Here is an 18,430-nt window from a genome sequence, read left to right on the forward strand (position 1 = left end):
ATTCACAATCTTATAATGTGATCATCAAAGTACATGTAAAGGTCGCATTTAAACAGATTTTAGTTGATAACGTATCACGTGGCCAACATTTGTCGTGCCTGCTGTTTTCAAAATACTGGCATGAACGTCAGCAATTTTAACCAGAACAGTTTGTATTTTTATGTTGTGCATTTGTGTTTTTTGTGCAAGGTATAACGTAAGGTACAATGACATTTCGCTTTAAATGTAACAAATTACATTTTATCATCTTCATTAGCGAAATATGTTTGATGCCTTTTAACACAGTTATCACAATGACAAACATACATCAACAACAACACATCAGTAAGAATTTTGTATCTAAGCAATAAAATAGTGATCAGCTTGCCCAGTGAGGAGGTCACAGTTGTATTTTAATGTAAATATTTAGTTGCTGTTGACAAAATTAGCATTTAAATACAGACTGAAAACAACATTTTAACGTTTACAAACAGCAGAGGGAGCCAAATTACTTTCTAAAGTAACCAAGACAATAGTGTGTTAAAGGGATAGTTCACCCAAAAATATAATTGTGTCATTATTTACTCACTCTTATGTTGTTACAAACCTGTATACATTTCTTTGTTCTGATGAACACAAAGGCAGATATTTTGAGAAATGTTTGTAACCAAACCAATCAGAAGCACCATTCACTTCAATAAGAGAAGAAAAGAATACTATGGAAGTGAATGGTGCTTCTGTTTGGTATGGTTACAAACATTTCTTATAATATCTTCCTTTTTGTCCATCCAACCCAAAAAATGTATATAGGTTTGTAACAACATAGAAGTGTGTAAATAACACTAACATTTTTACAAGAAACCATTTAAACCAGAAACGGTCAGTAACGTGTGTCAATAACATGTAGTTTACGAAAACGGTTTCTTCAGTTATAAAGTGGAATTTTATTGTTTTTCTTGGAGATAGATAAGTCTCGCTACAAAAAATAGGCCTTATTTCACTTGTTTCGAATAAAACTTCCGTTTTCTTTTCCCTTTTTTTTGTATGTAACTCATCAAGTGGTTGAAATATCATAGCAACCCCCCCCCCACCACCACAACGATAGTCAAAGCCCATGGGGCCTGTGATAGAGGGTCATCGTGACACTAGCCATGCTCTCTGTTTGACTTTATCTGACTTGTCTTTTTATAGTCAGGGCTTTCATGTGACTTCTCCTAGTAAACCTAGAGCATGTGAAAGGCATTTGCGTTTCTCTAAGGAAATCTTATTCTAAACGCATCGCACTAGTATGTGAGCCGTGGTTGGTTTTTTAACATGTCAGGGGACCAGTACAGGAAGTCATTATAGAAGAGTAAACACTGGACTGTCCTATGCTAAATGTGGAGGCAGGGCCACTTATTCAGCTCTATCACGGAGTTGGCTCATTGTAAAGCAGACTTCCATATTTAGTCTGTTAGAGGGAAGGCTTTCAAGTTATGTAAACAAAGCAAGTTCACGAGGAGAGATGTTCCACTGCTGTGATGGCTGGCTCCGTTATTGCGTCTGTGATCTGTGAAGCAAGACAGGATTTCTCATATCTGGTGAAGGGTAAAAGATGTAGACCCACAGCTCTGTGGTTAGTGTGTTGATGCAGCAGCGAAACTAACCGACCCATGCCGCAACTACCCACTTCAGACAGTTGTGAAGACGCAGGAAGTCTGCTGTCATGAGTGACATGCTCTCAGAAAGTTCAGAAGAAGAGAGACCTCAGAGGCCTTCTTTTCTTAAGCTGAAACCTAACGGAAACTCTCCCGGCGGTTCGCCAAAAATGTCTCCGCGGGACTCTCCTCGAAGTTCACCTCGCAATTCCCCTCTGCTCTTCCGGAGGCTGATGATGAACCGCAGCATCGCTTTGCAAAGGCGCTTCACTTTGGCTCACACTCCCAGGTAGGATCTGAATCACTGGAACTTGTGTTACGTCCCGGTGTTTGTCTTAATGTGGTTCAGGGCGAGGATTAAGTGTTACACTGGCACTGAATTCACCTCTGTTGTGATCTTACCAGAACGCTTCGTTTCAAAAAGAGACACAACTCCACGGGAGTCTTGTGGCACAGGGATTTGCGTAACAGGATATCACAAGGCTGCACTGTAACAAATTTCTGTAGTTTTCACAGCATTATTACTGTAAAATGAGCAAATGCTTACTGTAGAACTTGTATACAGCAAGTTGCTGTAGATCTGCAAAGCATCATGGTCTTTTTTCAATGGCGGGTAAATTCTACAGTAAAAATATTTTTTCTGTGAATCACAATACAGCAATTTCTAGAGGATTTTTTTCTTCAGCCAAGGAAAGCTACGAAATTCCACACTTTCATCAGAATTTTTACTTCAGAAAGGTAAATTTGCTAATTTAATTTCAAAGTTTACTCTTGTAAAGTCACCTGTTTGTTCAACTTTAAGAGTGCACTGAGAGAGAGGAGTAATGAGCGGCACACTTCCTAGTAAACCCGTCTCGTGTGTGCATTTTGCAATTTTATTACCACAAATATATATTTCTGCATGATTTCGATATATTTTCTAGTCTGGCAACATTTTATAACGTCATTAGTTTAGAGAAGGATAATAATTTAATAATAATAGTAATTGGCCGTGTTTCAATGCGAAGGCTGCAGCCTCCGGAGGTCGCATTTCTCGGCTGCATACGTCATCAAAACTGTCTTGTTTCAGAATATTAACAATTATAAAGTTGACTGTTATTCTAAGTTAATAGTAAATTGTTTAATATGCTTATGACTTGCGAATCTAATGGTCAGTTAACTTAAATAACCCAGGGTTGATGACGTATGGACCCTGCATATGCGAGTGCGACGACCTCCGCAGGCTGAAACCAGTCTCTCGAGCTGAAAGAAAACGCAGCTGAGGAGATATGAGGTAAGACTTATACGGCAACATTACATTTATAACGTCTTTAATTTAATTATAGCGTTAGCATTGTGAACCAAAATTAATTTAAAAGTGTGTATTTTTGTATTTATTGGCGCGATATTCGTTTAAATCTCTCGTTTTTTTCTCTTTCTCGATTACGTTGCTGCCTGAGGAAACGGACATAAAGTTAAGCGGGCCGATTCGAAAGAAAACACAGTAACACACATTTTTCATAATTTCACGATTTTTCTGAACTTCATTGGAGGTCAAACTGCAGAAACTATAACGTTAGATTGTTAATAGCCTAATTTGAAGTGTTATACCCGACTTTGGGGAGCATATTGTATAAATATTTGTCTTATCTGGCGACATTACATTTATAACGTCTTTTTTATTTGATTAAAGAGTACCTAACGTTAGCATTGCTGAATTCAAAATAGTTTGAAATTGTGTATATATATTATACTATTATAATATTCTCGCACTGTATTAAGATATTTCGAGATCTTACTCGTTCTTTTATTCACCTCTTTTTTTTCCTTTCAGACTGCAGACAAGAGCCATCGACCATCGTTCCAGGTACATAAGTTACATGAACTGGCATGCATGATGATTTTCAAATGCAAGCAATGTTGTTTATTCTATGATTTATATATATATTAATATATCAAACATGTTAAAGTGCACAGAAACCATGCAACAGGAAGAAGCTGTTTTTCTCTTGGTTGATGCAAGTTATTTTTGTACAGTATTGACACACTTTTTCTCTTATGAATATTGTACTTGTGATTTCTAATCGTTTTTATTTGTTTGTTTATTTTGTGTTACAGGAAACTTCCACCTAAACAGATGCTGAGGCCCAGATTTCCCTGCCAAGCACTCCAAGGCTCATCATGCTCGGTAAGATCCCAGCATTCGACATACACAATAGATGTCAATTTTAAGGGTTACTTCATCTATAAAGCATATTTGTATCGAGTCACTGTGTGGTGTGAACAAAGTTTTATGTCATCTTGCACATACATTCCAAAAATCTCTAGTGGTTATTGATCTAATAGGTAGTTATGTAGGGCTAGTGTTTTCAATAAATTTTGCTTATGTAAAATAGTAAACCATATCAGATTGAATACTGTGCAATGGCAACTTTTATTTAATATTTTTTAGGAGAGTCCATTCTGGGGGCAAAAAATGGATGCTTTCCATCGAGGGCAGAGTTCTCCTCCAATTGAGTGACCGTTGTGATTTCACTTCTGCTCTAGCCATGTATGATGCAGCCACTACATTGGAATTTATCCAGAGGTAAGCACTTTTATATATAGTGTTTTTTATATAGTTTTGACTAGGAATGGGAACAAATATTTGAGTAGTCATTCTTTAACCAACTACCCGATAAGTAAAATACTTTTTAAAGTGTTTATTTTTGTTTATCAACTGTTGTGCTATTGTTAAACATCAAACGTTTAATTTAACTCACCATGCAAATGGTAGAAAAGCAGCACAGCTAGTCTAATGCAGTGGCGGCCGGTGACTTCTTTTTTCGAGGGCGCACGATGCAAAGTTTGTCACAACATGTATGTAGCCCGTCATGTGTGTGGTTCGTCATTTCAAAATATGTGTTTGGCGCGTCGAGTGAAACAATACTTTTCCATTCACAAATCAACAAATATTTACCATAAATTTCACTGTTGTATCACTAACTGTAAACATGGTATTGTGGCAGAAATGTGGGATATTTATGTATAATTTTATAATAGTATTAAAGGCGGAGTGCACAATGTTTGAAAGCCATTGTTGATATTTGAAATCACCTAAACAAACACGCCCCTACCCCAATAGAATCTGGACCTTCTTTTAAAAGACCCGCCTCACACATACGCAACCCAGCAAGGATGTCGGTTAGTAGACACGCCCCTTACTGCTGATTGGCTTTAAGTGTGTTTTGGTAGTCAGCCCGTCTCCTTTTCCAAAGCGTTTTTCAAACATTATGCACTCCGCCTTTAATGTAGACAGTTATTAAATAATAAATATTAGATTTTACTCCACAAACCACCAACAGAGCATATAAAAAATAAAAATTGTTTATTTAAAGGTGCAGTGTGTACATTTTAGCGGCATCTAGTGGTGAAGTTGTGAATTGCAACCAACTGCTCAGTCCACTGCTCACCTCTTGCTTTTGAAACACATAGAGAAGCTACGGTAGCTGCCACCGGACAAACATGTCATAGTTGGAGACAACTTAGTAAAAAAGTTTGCCGTTAAGGGCTTCTGTAGAAACATGGCTGCACAAAATGGCGGCTTCCATGTAAGGGGACCCTCTGTGTATGTAGTTAAAACGTCTCATTCTAAGGCAATAAACACATAACGGTTCATTATGAAAGGTCTTTATACACCCCTGATAATTAAGTTTTGTATATTATTTTGCATTTCTGTCAAGAGATCCTTCTTGAAATTACACACCGCACCTTTAAAACACTGTGAAGTAAACTTTTATGTATATGTCATCAACCCATCTGTCTTGCTTATAAACTTTTACATTAATAGTCAATTTCTTTCACTACAGGGTAGAGTCCAGCCCAGGAAGTCAACTAGTTCAGGTCCAGTTTTAAAAGAATAATAGTTCTGAAAAAAAAAACGTCTTGGAGAAAAACAATATTCAGGTTTGAAATCCTGCTGTAAATGTAAATAATTTAATTTTTATGCATTTGTAATTTACCAGAAACATTTTAATACATATTGATTGTTTTGTGTGTTCAGAAAAGTGTTTTTGTATGAAGTGTTGAAATTAAATGAAATATTCACAGAAAAATGTTAACATATTAAAAAAAATGTATGTGTTCAAAATAGTTTTGAGATGTTCACAGAAAAAATTTAACATGTTGAAAAAAATGTATGCTATGCTATTTTTAATTTATGAATTTTTGTAATTTAAAGTGAGAAAATAAATGGCATTTTTGTGACAAACAGTGTCTTCATTTTACAGTACACAAAATAAATGCAGTAATCCCTATTACAGTAGTAGTTATGAAATACAGTACTGTGATTATTACTGTAAAAGAGTTCACAGTAATTTTAATTTTACTGCAGTTACATTTACAGTAAGAATACTGTGAAATGAAATACAGCAACTTACTAGCTAATTGCTGCCAGCAAGTTACTGTATTTTTCACAGTATTCTTTTTACAGTGTGCTTTAAACGTTTTTGTATCAATGGTAACACTTCTAGCTATAAGGTGGTTTGTCTGCTGTGCAGAGTCTTTAAAAAGATCTCTTTGTGTTTGAGGATATCTTGACTTGAGGTGTTTATATTATTAGGTGTTTATACTTAACGCAACCTGAGCATTCACTGCGAGTTGTTGCCGTAAGGATCTGTATCGACCTGGTCTGGGGGTAGCTCAAGGTAGTTGTGTTGATTTAGTAAATTGGCAATATATTTGAATAGTTTTGTATTTTGTATTTTGTATTGTATTTAGTATTTTGAATAGACTAAAACCAGTTTGCTTGCATATTACAGTAGGAAGCACATGACAAAACATATCTACAGTAGCACTGACAAACATTTGGATAATTATTTATGCTAATGTCTTTATACTTTGAAAGACATCCTTGTCAGCAGCATATCTGTATAGTAGTATTTGCTTGTTTGTCAGAGTTGTTTGTAAATTCTACAGTTGTAGCCTTAACCGTTTTCATTGTACAGAAATGTATTTTAACAAGACCTGTTTCAAGTACTTGATAGATTATCTACTATGGCTTACTGCTACATTACTATATGGCTGTTCAGACTTCAGTTCTTACAGCATAGCAAATGTTTCAACAAACGGTGAATATCAGTAAAGACATACAGTACGTTTTTCTGTGGTTTAAGATTGCACTTTTGAAGCAAAAAGCTTACATGACACATAACGTAATGTATTACATTGTAATAACAGTGGCCTTTATATAATAGCATGTGTTTATAGTTTGATGCATATCAAGTTCAACAAATCCTTAAAGCTTCAATTTAAAAAACAGGGCTATATTACGTCTACAATGCTTATGCTTTGGATGTGATACAGCCTCTGTTTCGGTGTCTGTTGAATTCTGTTAACATTTGAGGAAGTCAGAGCCTGACACACAACACTGGAAACATCCCCAAATACATGCATGCATGCATGCACACCCAAAAACACATCCTTTGAGGTCTGCCGATTATATCTATGACATAAATATTGCTCATTTATTGACTGATTTGTAATTGGACAAGGTGTTATCAGTGACCTCAGAAGTTGTTTATCATAAAATTATTCTGCAAAATCTCAAGTGTTTCAGCTGAAACGTTTACATATGGGTCACAGTGTTCACGTCAGCTTATTTGTGTGATGTCAATGGAAAGAGTCAACCTGTTCTGTTTCGGGAACATACCGGTTTTGAAACACTTAACTGAAATGTTAACTATCTTGAAAATCTTTTTATCTGAAGGTGTATGGTTAAATGCTTGAAATTGCTTTTGTAGACACAAACATGCATGTGCCAAACAGATTAATATCTGTTATTAGAAAACAACAGTTTTTGAAATAGATGACTTAAGAGGCGAGCCCAGATTGAATGAGAACTACTTCGATATTTTTAAAAGTTCATCCTAAATTTAAACTTAATGACACAAGTACGGGTTTGCAATTTCTAGGCAAAATTGGCTGCATTTCAGATGATAATAGAGTTTTGATTTATTTTGGATGCTTTTAGTCACCAACATAATTCCCACAGATATATTTGTGCCATAGTTTGGACGAGTTTATTATTATTTTGTAATGTGGAAAAAAATATAAATTAATCATGTTCTAAAACTTGACCGGTAGTGTATATGTAATGGAAATTTAAGCTTCTCTCCTGGTTCTGTGTAAAGTGGAACTACAACCAGGTCAGATCTGACTTTCAATACTGCACAGATTTTTCTCATAAAATGTGTCAAGGGTTTTAAAGAATTAAGAAATGCACTGTTGGAGAATTATGGCAGGATGGTGTGGGATGAGGAAAGATTAAACAAGTCATTTATCTGTCAAAATACTGTCCACAGAACTAAATCAGAGCAATAAACTTTATTTAACTTTTAATGTCAGAAACTGAAGTGGGTTTAAACAAATGTAACAAGATAATAATAGCAGATTTGTTAGGCCTGAGAAGTCTTTCTGAAAAGTATCGTTCAAATTTAGCCTGGATCTTTTTTTAAATTCTGTAAAGATTTAAGCAGCTCAGTCTGACCAATGTTTTAGGAAATAAACTCTCAGAAATAAGGTACAAAAGCTGTCACTGTGGCAGTACGTTTTCAAAAAGGAAGAAAGGAGCATATTAGTACCCAAAAAGATACATATTATTACCTCAAAGTTACATATCTCTGTACCTAAATCGTATATATTAGGAATTTGTTTAAGGGTACTGCCAGTCACAGTTTTTGTACCATTTTAGAGTAGAACAATACAACATAGAATAGGAAATTGGTTTAGGAATTGGTTTCTCTAGCAGCACTTAAAAAGTTGTTTAACTGCATGTTAATGAAGTTGCACAATGTTTTTTAGAGAGGAAATATAACTTCCTCTGAATTTTTGTCATGTAATTTATTCAGCTGTTTAGGAAATAAACATTATTTAGATAACATATTACTTCTTATTTAGGTAACACTATACAGTAAGGTTTGTATTTATTTACAGTAAATCGACTGCATTTATATAGCACTTTTACAGACCAATGGCCATCCAAAGCGCTTTATAAGTTGCCTCACAAGTTGCCTCACATTCACCCATTCACTCACTCATTCATACACTGACGGCGGTGTCAGCCATGCAAGGCACCATCCAGCTCGTCGGGAGCAGCTTGGGTTAGGTGTCTTTCTCTAAATGCATGAGCTAGCATGAACTATCGATAAGCTATGTAGTTTTTAGCAGTCTTTATTAACGTTAGCAAATGCCTATATTGTTTATGTTTCATTCATTCAGTTAGTTCATTCAGTTTAGGGATGCTAAACAATTAATCGCGATTAATCGTTAGTAGAATAAAAGTTTTTGTTTACATCACATGTGTGTGTAAACTGTGTATAATAAATATGTATGTGTATATATATATATATATATATATATATATATATATATATATATATATATATATATATATATATATATATATATATGAACACATTCATGTATAATTTTAAGAAGTTTTTTTATATATTAAGTATTTATATATAATATAAATTATACATAAATATACAAATGTATATACAAATGTAAACATTTCTAAAACATATACATGCATGTGTGTACATTTATTTATACAAAGTTATTATACACAGTTCACACACATATATGATGTAAACAAAAACTTTTATTCTGCTAACGATTAATCGCGATTAATCGTTAAGCATCCCTAATTCAGTTCATTCAGTTACAACTTGTGATCTAAAAAATGTATTAGTAAATGCTGAAATTAACATGAACTAAGATGAATAAATGTTTAAGTATTGTTCATTGTTAGGTCATGATTGTTTTGTTTGTTTGTTTGTTCTTTATTGTCCAGCTGCGACAGGAAATTGGTCTTTGGCCTCACCATACAATCAGCATCTAACACGCATGCACGCACGCACGCACGCACGCACACACACACACACACACACAAAACACAATATTCAATTCACAAATTAAAAAAAATTCTAATTTTTACCCCTTATTCAGAAGACCTATTAGTACAAAAGTTTTGATAATGCATTAACTATGTTAACATTTAAACTGTGTTAGCCATATTTAAGTATTTGGTTATACTTTACAATAAGGTTGTTTTTGTTAACATTAGCTAACATGAAGGAACAATAAGCAATATAGTTTTTCATCATTTTTGGCTAAAATCCTTTTAAAAATGCTAAAAGTACGATATATTTGCTAATGTTATATATTTGTATAGTTCATGGCTCCTCTTCTTGTGCTTTTTGTTGTCATGTGCTAATCTATCTATAAAGACTGTTTAGTCAACATTAACAATCTGAGTTGCTGTGTTTTCCTCAGCCCTCATCTCTTCATCCATGCCTTATCCATAAACAAAACTCTCTTCTTACCTCCTGGAGTAGTTTATTTAATCATAAGAGGAAAACTCTCATTCATCAGAAAATGTAATAATAGAAAACTTGCTTAACATCCTTTTGAGGTTCTGGGGCTACGTTACAAATACATCCTATCTCAAATTCCTATCTTATCTGTTTAGTAGCAGTGGTGATTTAAATCTGGATCCCATTTAGAACATTGCACTTTTCAGATCCACTTAAGACGTTTCTGTAATATGGCCTCTGATTTTGTGTCCAAAAACGGGGTAGAGCTGAATAGATTTTTTCTTTTTTGTTTGGAACTTGGCAGGTAAAAGGTTTGCATGATATTTTCTCTTGTATTATCTCATGACATTAATACAACACATCTAATCCCATTTCCTAAACTAAACCATTAACAAAGCGCTGTCAGAAAAGACCTTACTTTAATGAAATCACAGAAAAAGTTTAGTATAAATATTTGTAGTACTCACACACAGCTATCAATGGGATTTAGCAACATATACAATCTCATTATTTAGCTGTATGCAATGCCAAGTTTTTATTAAAAAAATAGGCCACTAATATGTACAAGCAGGGCATAGTAGCAATAAACAATTTGAATTTCCAAGTAAAGCAGCAAGTGACAAATCTTAAGCGTCATGGCACCACACCTATAGCAAACTGAAATACTATATACTGTACACATGCAACAGTCCTGTATAGTCTCTCTCTCTCTATGTCTCTCTCTATCTCTCTCTCTCTCTCTCTCTCTCTCTCTCTCTCTCTCTCTCTCTCTCTCTCTCTCTCTCTGTCAAAGACTGGTTGTTTCAGGCTATAGTTTAGTCTCAGGACTTTTGGAACCAGGCATCTGGATGTGATGGCACATGTGGCGGAGCACCTGATAGGATTATGAGCCTCTCATCTCTGTTTTGGACCATTTTTTCCTACACATTTTCAAGCTTTCTTTCAAAGAATCAATCAGCTAATTAAATATTTTAGGTAAACTTTTACTGTTTTGGCACCATATGCTTAGGGTTATCTATAAAATTTTTTTGTTTATGAGAAATTTGAATTCATAAAAATAATAATATCCTAGAACTTTGTGGGATACATTCAGGCCGAATAAGGAGCATTGCGATTTCCTGCCGACTTGCAACTTGGATTTTCTGCATTATAGTTGATCCTATATCCTGTGGATGATTTAGGTTTTAATAAGAGTTGTTATCATTCTGGAGACAGAACAGCCTGAACTGGCATCTGGATAACATTTAAGCAATCAAGAGAAACACTTTGTATCCCTCTGCTGGGATGTTTTTCATTTAAGTGACTGTAGGATTTTGACACCAATATGCTTCTCAGCAGCTGGACACACTGGACATAATGCATAATGTCGATCTGGGATAAACCAAAAAGAAATCTGCCGAAGTGCTTGTAGTTGTGTTTATAGCCAGAAGAGCTTGTTTGGTTAAGCAATATCATTCGATAGTAAATCTAATCATCTGTTGCAATGAGCAAAGATCTTCGTTTCGCCAGGAAGACAATGCAGGTCAGCTATTCGACACGACGGCACTCGTGCATTGGGTATGTATAAGCAAGCCTCATAAGTGCAGTTAAAGAAGTTATCTTATAAACGGCAACATCATTGTCTGATGGTGTCGCTTGAGGTGTTATGGAAACTTTTAAAGCTCAAATGTAACACTTTTGAAATACTTAGTATCTTGTTTGTGTTTCCCTTGTTGAAGAACACTGGTACGTTTTGTACATTTTGTGTACAAAGTGAAAGGCTTGTCCACATAATGCAAACCAGCGCTCCCATTGCCATTATTTTCTGACATGAGCTATGAAACAATGATAAGTGCATCTTCTAGTGGAGAGAGATTGTTTAGCATTAAACGTTTCTCTTTACTCTATGTGGGGGTTCTGAACTCACAAAATAATGGTATCATTACTAAGTTTTCGTGGTTGGCAGAAAGCAGAGCTGACTGTTGTTTGGTGTAATGTGCAGCTGCTGTATCTAAGGTCTGGACAGCCTAAGGCCGCTAGAGATAGAGAATCGATGGCTTGGCCAGTATCTGTTGATGTTTGCCTGTGGGGGTGTTCAGGAACAGCCATGGCAAAAGTCACGATAGTCAGACACATCACTACTTGACTCTATACAATTTAAGTATTTAACTTACATTTAGGCATTTTTATAAACCTTACCGTGGATTTGTGGTATGCATTTGTATCTAATGTGTTCCCTGGAAATTGAACTTATGACCTTGGGATTGTAAACACTATATTCCATGCCCTTTCCATGCTAATTTAATATCTACAAAGAAGACTGTTGTACTCTTAGTTCAGTTAATTTCACAGATTTTCTGTATGTAGTTTACACATTTCATCTGTCTAAAGATTACCAAGGGTTAATGATAACCATGATGATGGCTAGCATGTGCAATGATTTTATTGCCATATCTTATTTGCATTTTTGTTCCTGTAGAGGATTGTAATCCATTTGGAAATCTGGATTAATATAAATGTATTATATGTATTGTAATCCATTTGAGAAACCACTTTTAAATCTATGGCTCTTTATGAGACCTGTCACAGCATATCACTGTGTTACACTGTTTATAAGAGAAGCTTTTGACTCTCACAGACGCTCTTATTCTCCATGGGACCCGCGGGACAAAGCTGTGACTTGTTTCCTAGATGTGTCTCACTACAATAGTCATATAAAGCAGAGAAAGTGGAGCATTACGGCACCAAAACAAGATCGAATATTTACATTCTCATCTTTCAGATTGGTCTGTACCATATTAATAAAGCGACACCAGCTGAGATGGTGCCATGTCTAGACTACAGTATGTCTATATTGCAATTTGTTTTGAATGGCAACAACACACTTATTGACATTCTCACACATTTATTCTGTAATAAAATTAACTTAATGCACAATGGCATAGTGTTGTGGATGTGCTGAATGCTGCTCTCATTGTTAAACTAGAATTGCATCTACTATATTTTGCATTGAGTGCTTATCATCTATGTCTTAACTTGAATATTTGTAATTTAAGGTCAGTACTGCTTCTTCATCACATCACACATTTCAGTTGAGTCAATTGAGGTGAACCAATCACAGGGCAACAGTGTCACTATCCATAGGACCCAAAAATAAAAGCTCAGGGCTCAGGATAGTCGATAAAGGCTGATTCTGTGACTGGAGTCACTGTGTGCGTGCGTCAGTGTGCTTTGTATTTTCCCCTCTCATTGATCTCTGATGACGGGAACTTTGCTGACCCGTCTGCTCTCGGTCCATTATAAATCAGCAAACTAATAGAAGCTGTCCGAGGAGGTTTTTATCTAGCATTTCTTTTTGGGTGATTTGGACTCTTAGATTGTAGGCTGCTGACACCTGCTGGTAAAATATTGCTATTGAGAAATGCATTTATAATGCATATTGCTGATCTTAAACTGTGGAAAATCCTGTATCATATTCTGTTATTTGTTTTTTAAGAAAAATGTTGCTTATGTCTTGGGCGAGCAGATAAAAAGAAGTTGAGCATGTGTGGTTTAAAGTGCGGTTGTTGTACATGTTCCTCCAGCAGAGGATGCAATAGTCTAATGTTAAATACAATACGTCTTTCTGAATAAAAGTACTGAAAGTACATTCATATGTCTGCAGAATACATTATATATTTTTGCATAATGCAATACAGGGTATAACACATTAAAGTTTTAAATAACTAACTATCAACCCTTTTATGACATGGTAATAATAATATTTATATTTTTAGAAATATTCCCCTTTACACAATTCTTTCCAATCATTCAATGAATAGTTATCACTTTACATTTTTAGCAATGTAGTTTAAAATTGTGACAAGCTTGTGATGTCATCTTAAAGAAAAAAACACCTTTTATTTTTCAATATTTTACTATGTTCTTACCTCAACTTATACAAATGAATATATGCCTATCTTTTTTTCAATGCGTGTACTTTTAATCTTTGTACAGCGCCTCGTGAATGTGTTAGCATTTAGCCTAGCCCCATTCATTCCTATGGTTCCAAACAGGGATGAATTTAGAAGCCACCAAACACTTCCATAGCTTTCCTATTTACATGAGTAATTACACGAGTAAGTTTGGTGGCACAAAATAAAACTTTTGTTTGGAGCCATAGGAATGAATGGGGCTAGGCTAAATGCTAACACATTCAAGAAGTGCTGTACAAAGATCAAAAGTGCACGCATTGAAAAAAGATAGGTATGTGTTCATTCATTAAAGTGGAGGTAATAACATAGTAAAATATTGGAAAAGGTGGTGTTTTCCTTTAATGGCATCATCTCCCTAATAATCTTAGCTCAATTAATATCTCTACTGATAGCTTGTATCCCTACTGTTAAACTAGCAAAAACTTAATCTGACTCCCTATAATAGTAATTTATTGCTTATCTCTACAAGTAATGGCATGGCCATGATTTGTGCTCTGTACTGCATCATCATTATAAATAAAGTGGAATCATGCAGTGCATACATTTCATAAGCAATAAAAGACCACATAAAGACATCCCATGACCAATACTATACTAATTATAGGCTGTTATGAATTATTTAATGTCTAACATATAGCCATACCCATTACCTTTTGAGGTGTAATTGTTTTAAAAAAAAAAAAAATGTTATTATACAGTATGAAAAGAAAAAAGACTTTGTGTCTATACATGTAGAACTAATTCATATCATATATACTGCTGTATAGTACCAGCCCAGTAGAGACATTCACCAGGCATAAACATTGAGGTCTGTTTGCTATCTAAAACTGATAGGTTTCCAGGACACTGACACAAAGCCTAACAGTCTGAATATACTGTAACCCAGGGTAATATAAAATAAAAATAAAAGCCGAGCGCTGAGGTGAACTCACGGGAATGTTTTACTATATTTCAGAGCCAAAAATAATGCTTCAGACATTACATCTTGACCTCTAATTCCTCACATGGTAATCTGTGAAGAAACTTTCATTTTTATTGTAAGTTTTAATCCATCACAGTAATTGGTTATTTATTCTGCTATGAAAAACAGTTTTATTTAATCTTTTAAAATAACTATACACTGTCATACTGACTATATTAACGTACAGCACCTGATCAGTCCAATTGGTTTGATTGTTTGACATTCACATGTTTTCTACATTTCTTTGTCAGATTTATTAAAATGGATAGATTCGAGTCGAATTTTATACTTGGATTAGATATTTTTAAAGCAGATTCCAAAAACTTAATGAAAACTGTGTCAGCAACATACACTTGGCCATTGGCTGCACTTTCTAACAAAAGAACAGATTATCAACTCGGTGAATGATGTTCATATGATACATGAATGGTCCTGTGCTTCCTATTCTGAAATATTTGTGTAATAGGGTTTTGTCCAGTTTAAATTAATAAAGTCCAAACTACATATATCATATTTTTTACTTTTTGTGTAAGAATGATAAAGGAATTGCATTCTGATTCTTGAATCGGGATTATGTCACAGATTACTCCTGTGATAAAGATATGGAAATGGTCCAAACGTGATAACTCCACACGAGAACATCTTTTTCAAAGATCCTTGTCAACCTTCATGCTGTCCTGATCATTAGGATGAAACAATATCCTGACAATCTCTGCTGAGGGAAGCAATTTAAAGAAGAAAGAAAAATACCTTTTTAACTTGCTACAGATACTTTGGACCCAATCCATCCTGGGTACCTTGTGTTTAGTTTTCAAGTTAAGTGCAATGAAGGAGCAATGCAGTGTAAGGGGTTTGTAAAGCAAAGTTTGTAAGGGATGCTTTCTAAATAACTGTATACTGTTTGAAAACTATCTCTGTGATTCTGAGAGGTCTGGGGTCTCATTTATAAAACGTGCGTATGCACAAAACGGGTCTAGAAACGTGCGTACGCCATTTCCCACGCAAATGTTGTGATCTATAAAAAACTAACTAGATGGGAGAATGGACTTGCCGGGTGGGATCTGAGGATGATTCATGTACGCACACTTGCAGGTGATCTGCCATTTATAAAGGGAACATTGCTTTATTTTATAAGTCTTAATATTTTTTAGCGTATACCATTTTTGGCTTTTGTGCGTACGTAGACGTTTAGTAAGGATCTTATGCACAGTTTTATAAATAAGACCCCTGGGCCTTTTACTTTGGATTGGGAGTATGAGAAGAAGTAGAGAAAAATATGCCCCAAGAGACTACGAAAAATATTTCAGTTTTATTGTTTATTTTAAGTACATTGTGAAGGACGTTTGCAACAGAGAAAAAAGCTAAGCCTCCTTATTTACTGAAATGAAATACAGTTGCAATGGTCGTGGTAATTCAGTACTCATAGACATGGTCTCAAGTGAATAGGTGTAAATCTCTTGCGATCCCATACTAAACTTGTTATCCATCAGAGCGAATATGAAGATTAGGGACCTTAATGTTGGCTCAGGAAGTTCTGTGTGTGTCTGTTTCAGTTCTTGGCAGCAAAACCAGGTGCAAGTGTTGTCTATTGTTATCTTGGTAAATGTGCCATAGAATGCTAAAAATAAAGTTGTGACTCCTGAGTAAGCGTTATATGCTAGCTAATGCTATATGCTAACATTTAGGATAAAGTCCTATATAGGGATCGACCGATATGGGTTTTTTTTTTAGTGCCGATACCGATTTTTTTTTTGTTTCATCAGCATTAGCCGATGACGATTTTCTTGAGCCGATATTTGGAGCCGATACTGCTTTTACATCATAAACATGGCAATGGATGTTCAAGGCATTGTTCTGAAAATGCATTTTCTTTTTATTGGGAACTTTTGGAATCTTGCTTTGATGAGCCAGAGGTGGTAAGAAAAGGGTTAACATCTGAATGTTCTCATAGGGGCAGGAACTATGTTTTCCTGGCTCCGCCCTCTTTCTGGAGCATGCAGTAAGGCAAGCTCAAGTCGTCTTGCTTGTGTGGGCCAAATAGACATGGCACTGTCTCTCCTACATAAACCTGGCTATCACACAACATCAAAAAGAGACGGAGGTCTCAGATACCATCATTCAGACGACAGTCTTTAGGGTCTCCACACGAGAAGGTGTAAAAATGATTGAGGGGCCAACAAGGAGAAGGTCCATGTGTAAATGTTCCTGAGCATCTTTTAAAGTTGCTGTCTGAGTCACACATGCTTTTATAGTGAAGCATGGCTTGTGACGCAGTCCGTCGCTCAGACTCATATCTCCATTCACTCTAAGATGTGTCATGCAGGAGATGAAAACTAATGGACTGGTTAAAGAAGACTGTGGATCATTTACTGGTTTTCTTTTTGTAGTTCTTACCCAAGGCGGCGAGAAACTGTTTCAATCCACGAGTAATGAATAGAAAGAATGAAAGGAAACCGGGCTCCTGTGTGATTTTTCAAGTATTGTTGAAGGTGTTGAGGGGATAGCGTTACGGACTGGATCACTGCATGAGCGTGCCGGCAAGATGAGTGTGCCGGCAAACTGTGGATTCTCTTTCTCAGCTGATCGGGCACTTAACCCACGGATCTGGAGTTTGTGTGGATCCCCATGTGCTGTCAACAGACCCATTGACATTGTGCAAAAACGCAGGCGGTAATAAGCTTTGATCATTTATGTAGGCATTTCTAGACAGCATTACTGAAAAGTACAGTGGGGTCTAAATATGTAAGCCACTAGTAAAAATTATCCAAAAGAGAAAAATGTGTAAGAATGAAAAACTTTATTAGTTAATGTGGTGTGAAAAAAGTTATTGCATTTGAAAATTCTTTTTTATTACATTTTAAATCCCAGAATTTCAATGTGGTTTGAGACTTTTAGACCCAACTGTATATATTGTTTTATGCTATTCAATAAATCTTGTTGTTTTGTACATTTACTGGTTATTAATTTGCAATTGTGCAGTTTATTGATAAGTAGTTGCTTTTTACAACCTTCCCAGATGATTTTGTGATTTGGTGGTTTTAATAATCTTTTACTACTATATGGCATAATTTATCCTGTGACCTGCTTAGAAACTCTTTTTTTTCAGATTGCCTTAGGAATTGTGTGACTGGAGTTAACTGTAATAATATATATTAAAAGAGCATTTTTGCCAGGATTTTGCATTTTTCTGTGTAGGCAGTCGGTGATTGTGAACATTACTTGGTTTCACTTGATTTCACATATTGTATTACAACATGGAAATCAGTTCATCCGTAACTGTACACACAGACTTGCTGTTTAAAGAGTCAGTTTGTGAGTATAATATGTTTTGATTCACCATAAATCATGATGACAAATGAGAGCAGCACTTGCCCATGTTGCCCATGCAACTTTTCCTATACTCCAATTGAACAGACTAACATGTGCATGCAAATTCTGCAAGTACTCTAACCTGTAAGAGGAAGAATATTTTAATATTATTCTTCTATTGTTGTAACTGACACTTAAAGTGTAATTATCTGTCATTTGTGACTCACTTACATTATCAACGTCCCTTTCTACTGC

At 35.3% G+C, this 18,430-nt stretch overlaps 1 protein-coding gene across 2 annotated transcripts in view; it reads left to right on the forward strand.

Annotated features, from left to right (window-relative positions):
- The first annotated feature begins 1,428 nt into the window (after nucleotides 1–1,428).
- Nucleotides 1,429–18,430, forward strand: part of pde4ca (phosphodiesterase 4C, cAMP-specific a) — a 44,253-nt gene continuing 27,251 nt past the window's right edge. The window contains exon 1 of one of the 2 annotated variants that reach the window (XM_065276311.2): nucleotides 1,429–1,905. In XM_065276311.2, the coding sequence (XP_065132383.1) occupies nucleotides 1,685–1,905 (221 nt within the window). In that variant the 5' untranslated portion in view covers nucleotides 1,429–1,684. Of the gene's footprint in view, nucleotides 1,906–16,873; nucleotides 17,537–18,430 lie in introns of those variants that run through there. The other variant, XM_065276312.2, reaches the window with a different exon arrangement.

The sequence above is a fragment of the Paramisgurnus dabryanus genome, chromosome 6, assembly GCF_030506205.2.
Source record: "Paramisgurnus dabryanus chromosome 6, PD_genome_1.1, whole genome shotgun sequence".
Classification (NCBI taxonomy): domain Eukaryota; kingdom Metazoa; phylum Chordata; class Actinopteri; order Cypriniformes; family Cobitidae; genus Paramisgurnus; species Paramisgurnus dabryanus.